General features: G+C 42.7%; 1 protein-coding gene across 13 annotated transcripts in view; it reads right to left on the bottom strand.

Moving 5' to 3' along the window:
- Positions 1 to 223: 223 nt before the first annotated feature.
- Positions 224 to 19,943, bottom strand: part of CLIP1 (CAP-Gly domain containing linker protein 1) — an 804,228-nt gene continuing 784,508 nt past the window's right edge. For 12 of the 13 annotated variants that reach the window (XM_086942960.1, XM_086942953.1, XM_086942958.1 and 9 more), the window contains 2 exons: positions 3,960 to 4,078; positions 224 to 2,010 (listed from right to left, as the gene is read on the bottom strand). In XM_086942960.1, coding sequence (XP_086799086.1) covers positions 1,782 to 2,010; positions 3,960 to 4,078 — 348 coding nt within the window. In that variant the 3' untranslated portion in view covers positions 224 to 1,781. The remainder of the gene's footprint in view (positions 2,011 to 3,959; positions 4,079 to 19,943) is intronic. The other variant, XM_086942965.1, reaches the window with a different exon arrangement.

Below are 19,943 nucleotides of genomic sequence, written 5' to 3'. Positions count from 1 at the left end.
AAGAGGTTTATGTGACATTTTCCTTTCTTCTGCACAGTTCAATTCTTTTCCCAGAAAAGGATAACAGCAAATGTGATGGAGCCTTTCATAATTATTGTCCTACTGAAGTAAATACTAAAAGTGATCCCCATTGCAAAAACTGCCCCAACCTAAATTGCAAAAACTGTAAAACAAATCTCAACATCACCATGTTTGCCGCCATGAAAATACCAAAAACAAATGCTCAAAGATAATAATTTATTAAAGTAGATACAATACACTCATTTGACCAAATAATACTGCTTTCCAAGTTATCCTTCCCACAACAGGTCTATAACTATAATACATTCATTCCCAAAATTTAGAATTATTACAAGAAGAAAATCTTCAGGTTCAAGTACTCAATTTTCTTGAGAAAAATACATCAAAGACATATATACAGTTTTATGTATGAGTTGGACTCACAAACTTTGTACAAGAAACATGGAAATAATACAATATTTTAATTGCTAGTTTGTACATATGCTAGAACACATTTGAATAAACGCTTTAAACCATCAGAAATACACCTTTTGTTTGGTTTCTTCTATTTTAGGCTTATCAAATGCTCCAGCTTAGAAAATCTACAATTACAACTGCAGTATTTTCTGACATTCAAATAGAACATTCGCAAGGGGGAAAGGGTATCAACGAAAAAACTGCTTGAATACCACTTTCTTCAATTCAGTTATGAATACCTGCTACAGGATACATTGATGGTGGGAGAATTTTTTTACAGAAAACAAACTGGGAAAAATCTCCCAACATTGAGGTTTTAAAAAGTTGACTTGCTGAATAGAAAACAACACACGTTGTTGTTCTGGGTATATAGTGGTTCTCCACATTCAGGATAATGTTTAAAATTGTTTATTACATTTAAAAACTCGAAAGTGAAGACTTCTATCACCTCTTTTCCAAAATATAACTTTATTTATATAAACACTACATAGAAACCAAAATAACGCAGAGAGGGATATCACATAAATGGTAGTTAGTGTATGCAGCACCCAGATATTAAAAAAGCCCCCTCAAACATACTATTGCACTTGCTTGTATTTGAACCTGTTTTGCAACTCTCCAATGTGTGTTGATGTCATGTTATTACACATTAACACCAAACCTGAACAGAAAAAACACATTTGTGTGGTTTATCACTCTTTCTGTGCCAAATGTGAAAACCCTTAGTGAATGGGGGACCAGTGGGATATTTAAGTAGTGCACAATTTGTGCTTGGTAAAATAAAACAAATCTAGTGAATAATGAATGTGCAACATTTCTCTATTCCTTCCAGTGTCAAAAGCTTAAGAACGTTTAATGTACAAATGAAGTTATTAAATACTGTAGTGCAAATATGAAAATAATTAACAGCATCATTTTTAAGAGCTTAAATTAGATAAAAATGAAACCGGGTTCCATCTGGCAAAGTCCTGTTGTCCTGTAGGCAAACGCGGTTATAAGAGGGTAATTGATTACCCTGATGGTTAGATTTCAGAAAGCAGCAGGGACGAAAGGAGTAACCCGTCACCTAATATAATAAGTAATTTCTTCTGGTAGCCATATTTTAATGTCAAGTATTTCAAGCACAGATTACATCAATGTATTTATTCTTTTTTTTCATGGAAATATTATTACAATCCCTAAGTATATATGAAGGATTTTAAAAATATAGCAGTTGCTGTTCCTGCAGGCTGCACACTCCATCACTGGTGTTTCCCGTCCAAAGTGCTGAAAATAGCTTCCTTTTTTAAAGATATTATACTGTATTAGAAGGTCTCATCATCATTGCAGTTGCTTGACCAGTGCCCAAACACCTCACATATGTCACAATAGGGGCGCTCTTCGTTTTTACTGCCATGATATGTAGTATGGGGAGGAGAATCAGGCGTTTGTGTCTGCGTTGGACAATCCTCTGTGTCGTGGAGATCAAAACAGTCACAGATATCACAGAAAAGGCGCGGCGGTGGTTTCTTCTTTGTCTGGGTTCCATTTACGCTAGAACAAAAAGTAAATTTGAATAAGTCCTACACAGCTTAAACTGAGTAGAAAGTATCTTCAGCCATCATTTCAGGTAAGTTGCTTTCCTTCAATGTCCGATGATACAGTTCTAACCTGTTGCCTTACAACAACTCCTTCTTAGAATTCGATAAGTGTGTGAATGGAGCTCTCTAGTCTCTGAAGCTAACTGAGCAGCACATTACTTGAAGGTTCACCATATAGTGCTAAATTCTCACTCAGCCAGATCTTTGCATGACACATTGGCAACCTATTCTTTTGTTTCCCTTACCTCTGGCCTTTACCACTCTAAGTTTGGGTTCTTATGATCATGATACCCTCATGTGATTTTGCTATTAGTACAGTTCATTAAAACTAGAGTGCTGCTGTGTGAACCACATTTGTATAATAAAGCACCCTGCAGAGAGAAATGTTCTATTTTACTTAAGTTGCTATACTTTTGTAAATATATGGCCTCTTAACATCTTTTATTTTACATACAGGTGCAACGCTAGTCACTAGAACTATGCAGCTTGGTTTATGCAATTACTTATTTAAACAATTATTTATTGATTGTCATCATTCAGACTACAAGGTTTTTGATTTCACAGACCTTTGGAAATATAGCTGCAACAACTGTGAAGGAGTTCTGTAACCAAAAGTTTTCAGCACTACTACCATCTTGGGAAAGTGATTTTAGAATATGTAGAATATACTGGATTCACCAACGGAGGTGAAATTAAGAACAGGAGAGGTTGGACTATTTACAAATGCACAGGCATATAGAACTATCAGCTTCACCTACAGAACATATGCCATAATGAGAATTCACTATCAACTAGGGCCAGCCATTTTAAGCCCCTTCACTTTATTGGGTTCAACCTGACTATATCGAATGCAATTTATGAAAATAGGGCATGTGGGCCTTACAGCTCCTTGATAACCCAGTCTAGCTCCCACATGTTATTTACTGTAGGAAATACACACAGGGTAAGGGGCAGCTCATACCGCGCTTCACTCCCATTGTGCCCTCGTCCTCCAAAGCTGTTTGAAGATCTCTCATGATTCCAGACCAAATTAAGAATCTTGGGGTAACTTAGGATGGAGGCAGGAACATAAACTCCATATTGATAAAAATCAATGATTTCTTGTTGAATATTGACAACTGCAACGGATATCATGCTTTCTAGCCGCAGAAACTCAAACTACCAGAAAAAGTGCTTCCTAATTTTGAATGAGATAAGAGAAATGTCCTACTTTGTGACCGTCCTCAAACACAATTACCCTGATTACAATGGGTATAAATTGCTGCAGTTTGCCTGGTATATGGGCTCCATAGGATGTACTATGTTTCCCACTTTCTGAAACAAGCTACCATTGTCTGGTTATCAGAAGGGGTTCCTGCGTGCCTTTTAGAAAGCCTCTAATAGTTGTGTTTCATTTAAATCAACTCTTCGTGTGGCTGCCCCTATGGTCATCATTTATGCCATTGCCTAGAATATTTTTTTTGTAGGCAATGAGCATATAGCCCTTTCTGTGATCTGTTACAGTACAACACTGTTCAAATATGTGACAGAAAAATACATTCAATCAGGCATCTTGCATTGCAAATATTTTGTAGCTAATTTCCGTGCAAGTGTGGTACATCCTTACATTATACACATGATGAATCCCATACCACAGCTATATTGAGAACCTTTCTCAAACATAAATCAAATGCACTTGTATTAAATCCAGCTCAAAGCAGCACCAGTTCAGTGATTCAAACACATTAGCTTGTTATCAGTTTAATTTCTTTACATGTATTCATGCTGTTTCCAAAGTAGTCTTGGACTTGACTTTATCACTATCATGCAGTTTTCTTTCTAGCTATGAATATGAAACATATTACTAGGAATCAGCTTGTCTATGAAAACAGGTAAAGCAGAGTGTTGTTTCTAATTAAATACCTGTCATAGTTATCCACGTCGTTGCCATTCAGAGAGGCTTCAGCTATTGCTTCAAGCTTCTTTTTCAGGTCATCATTCTTCTGTTGGAGATCAACTATTACAGAATTGAGGAACTCAATCTAAAAAAGGGAACGAAAAGAAGTCATTTAGACCGTACACTAAGGTTTGTATATGTGCAAACAGCAAAACACACAAGATGATATGTGCAAACTCTAGCAATCCAAGAGAGTATGTCATGAGTGAAGTGTGCATTCAAGATACTTGGGAAAATGTAGTCACAAATTTCACACCTGGGAGTTTTGAGGTCACTTGCTACTCCCACTAACAGAAAATAGCGTTTTAGCTTGCAAATTGTGTGGAGAAACTGGCAGAACAAACCTTACCCTAGCCCCCGGAGACACATTTTGCAAGTGAAAAGCATGTGTAATTTCTTCAGGGAAAAGTGCTCAGACTGAAGGAAAACATTCAGAAATTAGTTTGCAACCACCCATTATTTACAATTATTACCCCACTGTTATTCCCAACATCATGGTGCTCTATCACCACAGTCAGTATGTTTTGCACCTTGTGCTACTGTTAATTCTGGGTATAGTATTACCCCACCATTTTAACACTAGACTGCCTCCTCTAGGTATCCATACTGCCAGATCTAGTTTGGAGGTGCAAACCAATATCATACTAGGACATCTCAAGAGCAAGATGAATAACAAGGCTTTTTGACTATTAGAGGATTTCAGTGAATTCAAGCAAAAAACGCATAAGATTTCAGATTGTTTCTTAATGTTAGTTCAATGGAATAATCTTCAAGCAGCAACATTTGAATCTAGCTGCATAGTTCAATACCACCTGCACTAGCAATGTCACCCAGCTCTATTCATCATTTTATCAAAAAGGAGCACCAGAAATAAAAGTACTCCTCTTCTAGAGAAACGGGGAACCCGATTCGTCCCGCTTGTTTTCCCGTACTGCTGTATTTTGTCACAAACTGAGATCAGAAGCTTCTACCACCAGTCCCATCCTTAGCTTTACAAGTCATAGTTGATCCAAAATGGACATACGGCTTATGTGGGTTCTCAAATACCACCATGTGTTTAAAAAAAGCATATACCTTGTAACAGAATAGATTTGCCTGGCTTTTGTCACACAAAGAAACAGGAAGGGAAACACACATACCCACTCAAGCCTTCCAATACATTATGCCACTGTCCAATCCCTCTTTTTCAGCAACAGGGACGTAGTTCCTTTGGGTGAAAGAGGTTTACATGTGCGTATTTCCTCACTTATCTTTATGTTCAGAGTTTCAAGTTGTGTAGAAACGGAGAAAGGATACTATAATAACTTCATAATAGGAGAAAAAAACAATGCCATGTACCTCAGGAAGTAAAGATATTAGTTTATTAGAATGGCTTCATTCATTTAGGCTGCTCATAGATTCCTGTGAATTGTTAGTCCATGGCGTATGTTTAAATGTAAATGTAAATGTAGTATACTTGTAAAGCGCACAGCTGCCCCAGCAACGGGGCGTCCCGGCGCTGTATAACGCTGTGGAACCCTTCCTGGCTCTCCCTGTGAGATTCCCCTCCTGGGCACCCACAAGGTGAAGCCAGGCATCCCAGTGTTGTAGGGGACGTTGTGGAGATTAAGCAAGCTATTGCCCAGAGTTGCAGAGTGGGACCCATGATTAGAGTAGGCGCCGAGGCGAGAATTATCGAGTCCGCGGACATTGAGCCCAAGACACTGCCGCGTCGGGACTTGAACCCTGGTCCCAGGCCTGATCTCTGCTTCAGAGTCTGCCGCTCTAACCAGTGAGCCACACTTCTCAATAAATGTTACTAATGTTGAAGTCTAAGAACACTTTCTCTGTCCTGTTTTTAAAAACGGTTTAATAATTATATGTCACCAAAGTAAGTGTACGGATGTCAAAACAATAAAAATGGCAAATATAGATAACACAGATTAATACCGACAAACACTTCGAGCCTGATTTAGATTTTGGCGGACGGGTTAAAGCGTCACAACGGTGATGGATATCCCATCCGCCGAAATATAAATTCCATTATATTCTATAGGATTTATATTTCGGCGGACGAGATAGCAGTCACCATTGTGACGGAGTAACCCGTCCACCAAGATCTAAATCAGGCCCTTAGTCTGCAATTGTGGCTTAAACCGGTCAGTTACATTTGCAGGTTTAGTAGCATATCTCCTGTGCATCCACCTGTTACTGGCTTTATGGACAGTACAGTTCAACTATACCAAAGAAACAGTAGCACTTCCTAGAAGGAAATCACTCAAACCAGAGAAATTGAGTCAAATGTCTGCGGACCCTGTGTAAACTCTCCACTCAAGTAATCAAGGAACAAGTTACATATGTAGTTGTCAAAAATATTACAAACTGACACTTTGATTCTTTCTTGTCAATACTTTCATATATGTTGGGCCATTAAAAAACAATTGAGATTTTAATGCAGGTGCTCCAATAAGTACCCAAGCTGCTGTTTACCAGTTGGTAATAAATGGGTTATTTGATTTCTTATTCAAAATGACATAGTGCAGCTGCTAATAGCACCCATATCCATGGACTGACCACTTAGCCACTTCCATTTTACTGCTTACCGGCCTATCGCTAACATAATATAACACGTGTATTCAACGAACCAAGGTCAACTCAAAGGAAAAGAACAAACCTTCTGGTGCTTCAAAGATTTCTCCATAGGCAACCAAATGCTTGAACTCATTTCTCACCCTATCAATTCCAACGCCAACACCCTTCTAGACAACTTACAACAATTGTTTGGAATCCTATGCGAACACCCATGCCCCAATTACAACACACATTTGCAAACCAAAGCCTTTAGTACATTGGTACGCTAAAGACCTTGATAACAATAGACAATCCATCAGCAGGCAGGAAAGAAAGTGGGAGAAAAACAGAACTCCCAAGGACCACAAGATACTGAAGTTCCTCTGCTTATCAAATCAGTCAAAAAATGCACAATACCAACACCATCACTTAACCCCTTCCCTGCTCATGACGAGCTCAGCTCGTCATGCAGTACACTGGTCGTGTGCTTATGACGAGCTGAGCTCGTCATGAACAATGGGAAAAGAGTAGACTCAGCACAGGAGGAAAATCTCCCTAGCAGCGATGGTGTTAAGCCACCAACAGAAGCAAAATACTGTTAAAGACAGTCAAGCACTGCATTAATCTGCTGCCGGACCCACCTATTCCGTACTGCACAGAAACGTGCAATGCCACCAACCTCTTCTTCTGTGTAAAAAATACAGAAGATCCAAAAACATCAAACCTGCTTCATCTCTTACACCCGCCACTTCCCAACGAATCTCGCAAAGGCCAGCTTTCAAAGCCCTATCTCTCCCAGAGTTCGCCGACATACTCAACTCCCGCAAAGCCACTTCTTATAAAGATGATGTTTCACCATTATCCTTCATCAAAGTCTCTCTGGTGCTGCTCTCTCATCCCAACTTAACAATGTCAGTGTCTTCCATCACATAAGGCATCTTGCAAGAAGCTTTCAACACGGGCTAGATTTCCCAACTACTAAAGAAACCTAGAGTAGACCCTGATGACCTCATCAACTACAGGTCCATGATGTCTCACCATTATCCTTCATCAAAGTCTCTCTGGTGCTGCTCTTTCATCCCAACTTAACAATGTCAGTGCCTTCCATCACATAAGGCACTTTGCCAGAAGCTTTCAACACAGGCTAGATTTTCCCACTACTAAAGAAACCTAGAGTAGACCCCGATGACCTCATCAACTACCGGTCCATCATTCACCTTTCATTCATTGGCAAGATAATTGAAAAAGCAGCCTATGTTCTGCTACAAGATCAGATCAATGCTTACAATCTCCACCACTACTACTACCAGTCTGGCTTGAGAATGGAAACATGGAAACCTCTACCTTACACATCGTAGACTATGCTCCCTTGACCACTGATGAAGATGACTCATGAAGCTGCTAGACCAATTGGCTGCCTTTGACTCAGTTGACCATCCCACCCTCAAACGGACCATGGAGTCTCGAATGGAATTCACTAATAATGTCTTTCACTGGTTTTCCTCCTACCTTCCCAACTGACGCATGTTTATTTACATGGCGACCTCCAGGTCGCAAAAGCACCCTATTAGATTTGGAGTCCCCAAGTTCAATAATGAACCCTGTCATCTTCAAACTTGGTGCTTGACTCACCGATAGCAGCATCAATATTCACCAATATGCAGAGGATACACAACTCTATTAGAAAGTCTCCTCTGCTTCAAACACCTAACTGCTCTAACACTACTTGCCAATAAAAACAGAATAAATAGTGCATCTTCCTAAGACTCAAGATGGCGCTGGTGTGAGCCAGGGCAGCCTAGAATCTGGTCTGATTGTAGCAGCTCCCCCTAGGAAAGCATAATAAAGTAGGTTACAATATCTTCCTGTGTGCTAAGAATGTCAAGGGGAAGGGTTGGGAGGAAGAATATTCAACCTGGGCTTTTTGCCACTACGCCTCCCAGACTTTAGAAATAGAAAGAAGCCCGGGGTACAGGGCAAGAATTCCCTTTACATCACTTTACCATAAAGAAACCAGATGATCCCTGCATATTGGAGAGGATAAAGCACAGTCTGCATTGACAGCCAGTGTGTTCTGAGAGACTGTGCTCGGCATGCTGCTAAGCACCTTAACCACCCTATTGTCTCTGTACTCACAGTAGCCCAGAGGGGTGCTCTATGAACTAGTCAGGGAACTGGGCAAAGATGGTAGTGACGGGACCACCATATTTAACTTTGGTCAAGAGATGTCAAAAGCAGGCTTCTTATTCAATTTTTTGGTGAATGCCATGATTTCCAGAACGCAGAAGTAGCGAAGCTGTATGACCAGGCATCTCCAAGATGGTGAGTTGTCTATATAATGTTAACAAGGATGAAATGGACAGGGTTTTTTCCTGTGATGTGAATTCCTGTTGCTGCACTATAAATGGATTCATTTCCAAGTGCTGAATGTGTCACTATACATTTATATGATTATTTTTGTCCATGTTCTTTGACTCTTGTTACTATTTTAGCCTCTACTGTTTGTTTCTGGCTGTTTTGACCATATTCCAGATTTCTATACTGGGATTCTGCTAGGCTCTATTCTCCTTCTTTATGTCAGGAGGAGTTTGGTGGCTTGCCGATTTCTCCAGCACTAAACTCCATCTTCAATTCAAAGCTACAAGATTGCCAAAGAGTGTTTTCCTCTTTATGAGGGCTTTCTCTTAGCTGGGACACACTTGAAGCAACAGTTTACATCTTTTAAGCATATTCTGTACAGGGAGTCACCAAAGCTACTGGGAGAAGTCACCCTTTTTGGGGCAATCATGAAGAAAACTGTCAGAAGCTGGCCTGGTATATGGTGTCCACTAATGTAAGTGGGGACTTTGCAGTAGTCCAGATAACCCTTATGGTGATTTAAGAGGTCTTAGACACTCTTAGAAAGCTCTCCAAGTGGTCACTGTGGACAGCAGCCTCCAGGCTTAGTTCAGAAGGAGTGTAAAGCAGCTTGTTTAACCAGAATGCAATCTTATAGTTTATATTAAGTGAATGAGGATCACACAAGGTATTTATAAAAATAGGAATTTATTATAATATACTCTCTCATGGTTATATATCTCCTACCCGGAGATAATCACAATGCACACAATACTTTGCAAAGAAGCACAGTAAATAGCATGGAATACACAGAGGACCCCTGGGAGGGACCAAACCATATACTAAGAAAGTGGTACAAGAACCACGACACGGGTCAAGACAAGGCGAGAGGACGTAGAAGTGCTGGGGACCCTACAAACCACCCAAGGTGAGGAGATAGGGACCGCACAGAGAGGGTGTGTAGTGTGGTAACAACTGTGTGCTCCGTACAATTCTATGTTCAAATCGCGGTTGGATTCTTAAAGATTAAGGCCCCTTCCTAGTGGAACCTTAAGAAAACCTGTGGAAGACAGAAGGTTAGAGCGCCACCCCACCCGTGAATACCCTAATACCCATGTTACCTACACCAGGGAAGCCTGGTGCATATGTGTGAAGTGGTGTCGGAAACGGCAGTCGAACCCAGTGGAGGACTTCAGGAAAGTGTCGCTACTGAAGTGTCTGGTGATATCCGAAGGTGGATTCTAGGTGAGAGGTACCTGCAAGCAGAGGGGACAGAGTCTATGCCACTCAGGAGTGACTAGGAGACTTGGAAGACGAATGCCCTCCGATGTTGGGTGTTGTAGGATGGATGGCGATGACCTTGACTCTGCAGTTGGGAGGGCCCAGGCGACACTGAGGTAGACCAGGAGCCGTGCACAAGCTGTCCCATGTCGGATGTCGATTGCTGAGGGGTCGATGTCCGGCAGGAGCACCAACAAGGCTTGACCAATGCAACCCACACAGATGTTAAAGAAGGTGTAAGTCGGGACCAGCAAGGTCCAGGGGTTACACAAAAAGCAGGGGAGTCAGGACAGGCCCGATCAATTAGGGGAGCTCAAAAGAAACAAAGGTGACCCTCAAATGGACCCACAGGCCAGAGGCACTGAAGTCGCGAGAGGACCTCAAGCAACTAACCAAAAGATGCAGGCCACGATGCACAACTACCTCTGGAGATGCTCGAGGCTGGGGCTACTTGGAGCCCAAAGACCTTCTTGGAAGGAAGCCAACACGCCTTTGCAACTGCAAGTTGACAAGGTGCACAGGGGTTCGGTTATTGCAACGCCCCCTAGGGATACTGGCCTCAAACTTAGTGAGAGGGTAGGGCAGGCCTCTGGAGCTGTGGAAAACCACCACCTGTGTGGGGAACCTTATGGAGTTAGGATCAGCAGACCGGTCAACTTAGTTGCAGTGCCTGCGAATGCAGGGGAGTGACTCCTTCACTCTAAGGGAGATTCCTTTAGGTGTCTTTGATGCCCACAGGTCTTGGAAGGTTCCTGTATGGTGCACAGGCACTGACGATGCAGCAGACAGGAAGGGAGACGAAGTTGAGCCCAAACGAAGTCCAGAGTACCCAGATGGTAAAAGTTGATGTGGTGGCTGATCTGACTCTTGTCCCATGACGAATCTGGGGATCCACCCACAGGTAAGCCCTTAAGTACCCTTAGGAAAGGATTGGGACAATTGGGGGATCCTCCCAGCGGAGGGTCTGGACAGGGGGGAGGTTAATCCTAAGTCCTTTGTCCAGTTTCGCACCAGAGCAGGAGCCAACGGGTCCCAGGACTGGTTTGAAATGGACTATGCACAGGAACACTAAATGTGCCCTTCATGCTGACTTAATGGCGCTGGCATGCTCACCCACCCGGTCCAATACACAAAATCCTGTCTGGGAGGTGGTCACACCTCCCTGTGACAGGAAGCCTATTGTTCTGCCTTCCCCTGCTCGAGCTTGGCTCAGCAGCAGGAGGGCAGAAATGTGTCTCTGGTCGGCAGCAACCATTTTCTGCTGTCTGGGTCAAGAAGGCTGGTACAGGGAGCACTAAGAGCCTAACAGAGGGCTCTTCTAGTGCTTGAATTCATACCTCCTACATCAGTTACGGTGTGGAGGAATGATTCCAACATGTCTGATACCAAATATGATAGGATTCGTTGCAGCAGTTTTCGAGATGGTCATTGCGTAATTACATGGTGCCCCCCTATCCCCCTATTTAGTATATGGCTGCTTCCCTTACAACCTGGGAGAATGGACTCCGTAGGCTGTAGGGGTGTCCTGCTCATGCAGGGGGACTTCACACTAAGAAGCAAGCACCCTGCCTTCAGGATTGATAAAGCCTACTATAGGGGTGAATCATAGGTTTTAAGTGCAGTGACCCTAGATATAAGAATCCTTTATCTTTAGTAAGTGGTGCTAGCACCAACTTACACAGGCTGCAATGTTCCATTTTGAATAGTCTCCTATAGGTGGCATAATGCAAGCTTCAGCTCATGGGGGACCTCTGCTTTTCCCTTTGCTCTGGGTACCTTAGTACCATATACTAGGGACTAATAAGGGAACCCCAGTATCCAATTTGGGATGTAACTAAGTACTGAACATACACATTTAAGAGAGAAAGCAGATAAGAGTGGGGTCCTGGCCTACTTTGACAGGGTGAGACTCTTCCGGATGGGGAGGGTCGCCGACACTAATTGCTTACGATGCCAGCACCAGACAGGCGATTTCTTCCACATCATTTGGGGGTGCACAGTGATACAGGAATATTGGGACGAGGTCTTCAGTGAATTGGGTGCGATACTGGAGGTGGAGGTGCCTAAGGACCCCAAACTGGCGCTTTTGGGCATGTCAACGGAGGTGGACATCCCACGTCACCTACTCCTTTTCCTGCTGTTGGCTCTGGTAGTCGCAAAAAGAGACATAGCGAGATTAGGGGGGGCGCCTGGGAAACCTAACCTGGAGGACTGGAGAAGGGGATTAGATATGTACATGGCAGCTGAACGAGTTACCTATAAAGCTAGATGGTGCCCACAAAAATTCAGAAAAATATGGGCCAAATGGAGGCACTACCATGGGTTGGAATAGGAGGTCAAGACCGATCAGGATTGGAGGGCGGGATGTCGGGTGGGTCATCGGGGTGGTGCGTCTGTTGCTGATACCAGTATAGCTACTTCCAGAGGGTCCGGGCCACGGGATTGATTATATCCAATGTCGCACAACTTAGAGGGCCGAGGGGGACTCGGGGGTCGGGGGGGTGGTGGAGAAGGGGTCACGCTGCTTGGGGGGGGAGGAGGAGGGCGGGAAGGGGGGCTTCACAATGAGGTCTCTCAGTTGATGACTTTACTTGCAGTTGATGGGGGGTGGGGGGAGTTTGGGGTGAAAATGCAAAATAAGTTCACCATGATGAATATGATGTATCTGAATATTAAAAAGTTGCGTAATGACGGGGAGAGCGGAATGTTGACGCTCCCCCGCCATGTCTTGTTTCTTGCACTTATGATTCGTCCGATGCAACAATAAAAAGAATTTTCAAAAAAAAAAAAAGAGTGGGGTCCTGGTTAGCAGGATCCCAGTCAGACTAGTCAGTAACAGCTTAGCAACAGGCAAATAGTCGGGGTAACCACGCAGAAGGGCTCTACCTTCCTACAATGACTCAACAGATCTTTTCAGCATCCAGCCCATAACGGGTAGCAAAGCTGGGGACGTGGATGCAGGAACATAAAGATGAGTTGCAAGCCCAGGCAGAATGTATACATTGCACTGAGCCATCCATATTCCACCTGGAAAAACAAGTAAAGCAGCTGGAGAATATGGAGGGTGGGGGTGGGAGAAGCAGAAAGCTCAGAATCATATGAAGTCCAAAACCTCTGAGGAAGTCAAGTGCAGATTCAATCCTAGTGTAGTACTTTCAGTAACAATTACTACTGGTGTGTAAAAAAGCAAAAAAGGTTGAGCTGCTTGCTTCGCATATCAGATGAAAAGAATCCCAGTGTCTTGTTTACTTTAACTGCCATGACTTGGATGTTTTAATGTGACAAGTACTGTCAGCCTACAGCCACGCCCCATTAGACTAGTGGCACCGAAAGGACTTTAACTGTATTTCAGATGAGGCTGAATGATCTTCTTCTCCTCCTTGAATCAGTTACTGAATGCCACTTGCTGAGCTGTCACTAGAAGCATGCCTCCATGAATGCACATTAATACTACAGCCAAGCACTCAGAACGTGTAACCCACCAACTGTTTCCAATGTAGTCTGCACTGTTTGTTTAGTTTAACAAAATATTTCAACAATTCTTTAAACTGGTCATATATGTGATCACAGAAAGAAGGTACAGTCATAGAAGAAGGCTCCCATAGAGTGAGAGTGTGCCACAAGACACTTGGCACTGCGTGATCTTAACGCCAATCTTACAGATGCATAGACCTTCTTTCCTAAAGTATCCAACCTCTTCGACTTTCAGTCAATCAGTACTATAGGTAAAGTGCTCTAATTCACTTCTGTTGATGAAGACTGAACCACTAAGTTCTTTGGTGTTGGATGTGCTGACAGTGGGCCAAATGAAGCCGGACTTTTCTGAGGAGCAGCATGTTTTGCCACTGCTACAATCTACTGCAGGTTATTCACACTGCCATCACTGTTTCTAACTATGCCTCATTAACCCGTTGACCGCGGCTGGAATTCCGCTGCGGTGCGGGTGATTTATGACTGGGTGTGGTCAAGACGGCCCCCGGCCGTCCTCTGTACACGCCTACCGTGAAGGGGTTAAAGGGCAAAAGAGTTTCCATAACTTACTTGCCTGCTAAATGTATGTAAACAAATTAAACCTGTGCTACTCTTAATAATAGCTAATATTCTGTACCACAGCTATTTTCCGAACTGGCGAAGAAGACACATTATCAGAAGTCATATAGTTCCCAGTAACTGTAAAGTTCTGGTGCTGTATCGAGACCACTGGCATGTCCACAAATATGCCTTCATTCATATGAGGAGGGAACAAATTCTCTGCCACTCTATAACCATCATTTTGGTCTGAATTTGGCTATCTGAACCCTAAAGTATCAGAATCAAAAATGTCAGAGAATTTGTAAACTTCTTGAGACATCAAACTAGGCCTTTCAGAAAACTCAAACTCCACATGGCTCCTGGAGTTGATCTCAGCTTCACTCCCAATACTGGGTTCACAGAATCCGAAGAATAACACTTAACTTACTTTATACTTAGATGGCAACAACGCCTCGTTTCAACTTTCATTTAAGAACTGCCCGCATTTGACGATTGCACATAGATGGATGGTAGCTCACTCAATTTGATTTCAGACAAAACAGAGTTGTTGGTATTTGTGAACTCATTTACCTGTAACACAATTGGTTATCTACTGCATTAGGCCCTCAATTTGTTCCTGTGACTTTGGCTTTGAACTTGGGCATTATCTTGGACTCCCAGCTTTCCTTAGGGGAACATATCTATAAGTTCAGTACCATCTGCTTTTTGGAGCTTCACTGATTTCTGATAGTTACACCCAACTCACACAAACAGTGTTACAGGCTCTGAAACTAACTCAACTGGAATACTACAATTCGCTATATTTAAGTTTCAGTGTTTATCTCATGACAAATCTGAATTCAGAATGTAATGCAGCGACCTTGGACTAAGTAGGCATGCAAGGATCTACACTCATATTCAGTAACTCAACTGGAATACTACAATTCGCTATATTTAAGTTACAGTGTTTATCTCCTGACAAATCTGAATTCAGAATGTAATGCAGCGACCTTGGACTAAGTAGGCATGCAAGGATCTACACTCATGTTAACTTTCTTCACTAGCTACCAATGTTCACTTTAATCAGCTGTACATCATTGGTCAGTTCCAGTGTCAGGACACACCGTACATGGCTTAATAGTGCACTGTATAGACTTAAATTAGTTAACCAGTCTCTAACCAGCAGCTGGTCGGTGAAGAGTGACTTGATGCCCTGATTTTGGGCAGATTCACCTTTATTTTTCAGCTACTTCTTTTATCCCCGGGTTCTCCAGAAGCTGAGATCAAAAGAGTGTCAAAATATTCTAGTGGCCCCTCACTGGACTAGTGGGGCCTGATCCATTGATATGTTACAGCCGGCAGTGGCACCTCACGTTTTCTTCCTTCCATTTTGGGACAACATGTTGCAAAGAAGCAGTGACAGGTTCAACATCCTTGAGCTCAGACCTGCTTCATCAGCAGTAAGCTTACTGACACCTGAAGTTATCCCCCTTGAAAACTCTATAAACATTTCTCAAGTGTCTCTCCAGGCGCTGGCCTAATTGCTAAAGTTTTGCCAGAGGCACATTGCTAAGAAGTTTAGTCCCATGTCTTGCTACTGGCACAATATATTCTGTTTCCCACATCCAAAATCATCTACTATCTAGATGGGTGCCTATTGTTCCCATTTATCTGCTATTGCATAGACATTCCAGAACTGTGTGGTACTTTGAAGGGATTTTTTAAGAGCTTTAAATGTGCCAGCTTGAAAATTGAATTTAGTGTTATCTATTTCACATTTTGATTCTGTTGCTGCCAGTGACTTTCAACTGGTGTCTTGCATTAGTCACTTCTACGAGCTTGTGTTTATTTTCGGTTTGCCGATGTACAGACCTACAGTGAGACTGTTGTCTGTTAGACACTTCCTCCTTTCTTTTTGATATCTAATACCATCATGTTATGAGGACTCTCACACTTCATTTGGATTGAACAAAAAATGTTTACAAAATCAAGACCGGCCCATTGTCGCTTGTTTTGATTCACCTCTCTAGGGCCATCCATGCCGATTTGTTTTTCTCATATTTCTTGCAATAGTGCAAGGTTATAGGTATTATGTGTATGCCAAAGTATTACGGGTCATTGCAGCTTTAGTGTTCATCCATTTACCACTTTATTTGCAAACCTACCTATTGAGTGAAAAATGTAATATAAGTTGTGGGCCCAAGGTAAAAGGTGATTGGATGGACATTTCATGTCTAAGTGCCCAGCAAATGAAAATAGAAATAGAAAGCAGCCATGAGAAATGAACTGTATACCATTAACAAGAATCAAGTCATGGATGTTATGTTATGTTAAAAAGATTTCTACCGCGCACGGTCACCAGTCGGTTTCATGGCGCTCATAGACAAAAGCAGGGAGGATAGGCAGTGAGGATTATTCGTAAGCTAGCGGGAAGAGATGCGTTTTAAGAAGTTTACGAAAGCAGGTGTAATTGGGGCAAAGTCGTATAGTTGTGGGGAGGGAGTTCCAGGTTGAGGGGGCAAGAAAGGAGAAGCAGGAGCCACCATGTTTTTTCCGTTTGAACCTGGGGACGGTTAGAAGGTTGTGGGTAGAAGACTGGAGATTCCTCGGAGGAATGTGACGCTTGAGGCTGAGGGAAGTGAAGGCTGGGGTAAGGGCAAGGAGTGACTTAAAAACAGCACAGCCCAGTTTAAAAATGCATCGAGAGGTACTGGGAGCCAATGCAGTCTCCTCAGCAGGGGCGAGACGTGTTGGTGCTTAGGCTGTTGAAAGACCAGTCTGGCCGCCTGGTTTTGTACCAGCTGAAGCCGATGAAGATGGTAGGCAGGGATCCCCACATACAGGTGATATCAGATCATGGTTGGATACACAGTTATGTAACTTTGCTACAGTATCCTTTTGGCTGCACCTCACCATGTCTCCTTTATCAGTTCTGGATGTTCATAAATGATCAATGGAGTCTGGAAGCAGGGGATCATCCCAGTGACTTTATACTCCTAGTCCCAAATTGCTCCTTTCCCGTATGACTCTACCACCAGTCCAACTGTCTGTGTCAGTTACATATGGTGAAAAAAGGGACTGAGGAGGGATCCTGCAATTGTGTGCATCAACTGCAAGTAAGAAGATGCTTAGCTCCAGCAAGTGTGTGCCTTGGCTGCAGGACAACAGATGCTTAAACTGTCAGTTGCAAGGTAAGGGGAGGGAGATTAGGGATAACTGTACTACTATTTTCGGAGCTGCTGGTTCGTTTATCCTACAAAATCCTCAGCAATGGAGAATATGTACTGCTGAACGGTAGAGTAAACTATAGAGAGCATAATTTGTTAACTAGCACATTCAAAATATTTAGTCTGTTGAAATAAAGGCAGAGACCCAAGGTCGGTTGGTTTTAACTCTGGCTCCTACTGCCCCAATTTGCTTTTTAAATTACAAATGGAAGTAAACACATGAAAAGCAAGAAATCATTGTGCTGATGTTTACAGTGTCCTTTTGTTCACATGAAGACTAGTAGTCCATCTCTCTCCCTTGATCTCTGACCACAATCGATGGAAGTTTGTTAAAAGATTTTAATAGGAACAGATAATAGGCTATACTTAACTAAAAATGTTTCTGAAAGTGAAGATTTCGGGAACTCTGCATTCAGGTTCACCCCTTCTTGGTGTCACCTTTGTCTGCTTCCATTGCGCTGCCCCATCATTGCCTTACCATGGGTAGCAAATTGAAGTAATGAATAATCTAGTTTTTAGGTACTCCATACTTCCTCACAGATGCACAACGTGTTTGAACACGTTGCTATAGTTAGGCCATAATTACTAATCATACTTTCCAGTGCACAATCCTCCCACAGCTTTTTTTGCCATTTGCTAGACAGAAGAGAACCAATTCCAGTTCTAGAGAAGCTGCAGCTGACTAATAAACCTTCTCTTGGAGCTGCAGTGGATCAGGTACACGCCTCTAAAGAGGCTATGGCGGCTAGGTTTGCCAAGCAGCAGCCCTCTGGCATGCCTTTAGGAGCTGATCTTGCTTAGAACACATATTCGGCCTTGGTCGTATTCAGCATAAAGTCAACTGCTTCAGTCTGGACTTCGGGTCTAAAGAACATGTTGGTGTTTACCACTTGGGATTCAGTGACACCAATTTCTGGAGTTTAGTTGAAATAGACTTCTGGAGCGATGTTGAGGTTTCTGAAATGATGCCTAGTTTGATGTGTGAAGAAGCTTACAAATTCTCTTACAACAACTGTGGATCAGATTCTGATACTTTAGGGTTCAGTTAGCCAAATGTTGACCAAACCGATAGTTATAGGTAAAGAATTTGTAGCATTCTCCTCATATGGATGAAGGTGTATTTTTGACATGGCAGTGGTCTAGATACATCACTAAAACTTTACAGTTACTGAGGACGGTGTGACATCTGATAACGATAGAATGGAAAAGCAACTGTACCTAAAGAACCAGTAACAGAATTGCAGGCACTGGAAATTGCTTGAAACGTTGTAAGTGTCTGGGAAAGCTGTGTCAATGACTATTTAAACTTTGATTAGGGAGGACAGGCATTGTTTGGCGACGTTTGTCCATTTCCTCCATGACATGGCTAAATCCACCGTTTCTTGAGGCTCACCAGGTCTGCGGTGCAGGTGTATACAATAGTAAACAGTTTTAGCCTGTATATGCATCTCAGACGTCAGTGGTTAACTTTGTCGATGGGCCAGGTTTCATTAGGCCTGCCAATCACTTTTGAACGCATTTTGATCAGAGGCCAGACCCTCAGACGTAGACCCACTTAAGACCTCAGAAAGAGCAAATGATTTACCACTTCAGAAACGTCATAGTACTAAAGTGTGCATTGTATCATATTAAGCACTATCATCTTTATACCAAGGGAACCCAAAGGGGGTGCTAGTTAAAATGAGGCTGCTTTGGCACCTCATTGACTAAGCGGATCACATAATCACAAACTGAAGAGCCACCCAAGTTTCCTTTTAACTGGGAGTTCTAGACCAATTAAAAAGATGTTGCTTTACTTACTTTACTTTGCGTCCCAACAACAAAGTCAAGGAGAGACTGTGGTGGTTAAAACTGAAAAGAAAGAGCCCCTGACAATGCGATTCTCCAGAACCGAAGCAAAAAGGTCATTGCTCTAGGAATGTGGGTGGAGTGGACTGATAGTCCAAACTTAGCAAATAGATATCTGGGAGGGTAACTCTAGCATGCATAGTTGTCCTGCGAGCTTGTAACCAAGTCCCACTGAAAAACCTTTGATGCTGAATGAAGGCTATAAATGAGTGGGTTCATAAAAAAATACACTGTACCGGAAAAAATGAACAAGATGTCAATACTCATGGGGACAGAAAGAATTAACTAGAGAGGGCAGCTAGCAGCAGTTTGAAAAGGTGGGGTGGTGGGTGCTGGTAGACACGGACAAAGATAGACACAGGCTTTGGTTCTGTTCCCTGCTTTTACTTGACACCTCAGGACACTGGACATGGGACAACACTGAACATAGGGGATGTTCTAATGTTATACATATCTTTCCTCACACCTCAGTTTAAAGTTCTAAGCAGAATCTCACATAGTAGGGGGCGTGGCTTGCGCGCCGGCGATAGAGGACGTCTCTCCCGTGAGCTCCGTCTCGGACAACCCGCGGATGCCGTGAGAAATCGTCAAACCGCCTTTCGGACGGTTTTTCTTACCAGATTTCAGTGTCGGAAGGTGGGGGCTCCATTATGCAGCGCTTTCCCGACCGACAAGAGTGCATTTTCAAGGACTAAT

Source organism: Lissotriton vulgaris, chromosome 11 (genome assembly GCF_964263255.1).
Source record: "Lissotriton vulgaris chromosome 11, aLisVul1.2, whole genome shotgun sequence".
Taxonomy (NCBI): domain Eukaryota; kingdom Metazoa; phylum Chordata; class Amphibia; order Caudata; family Salamandridae; genus Lissotriton; species Lissotriton vulgaris.
Note: the sequence above shows the minus strand (reverse complement) of the source record. Positions and strands in the feature narration are given on the sequence as shown.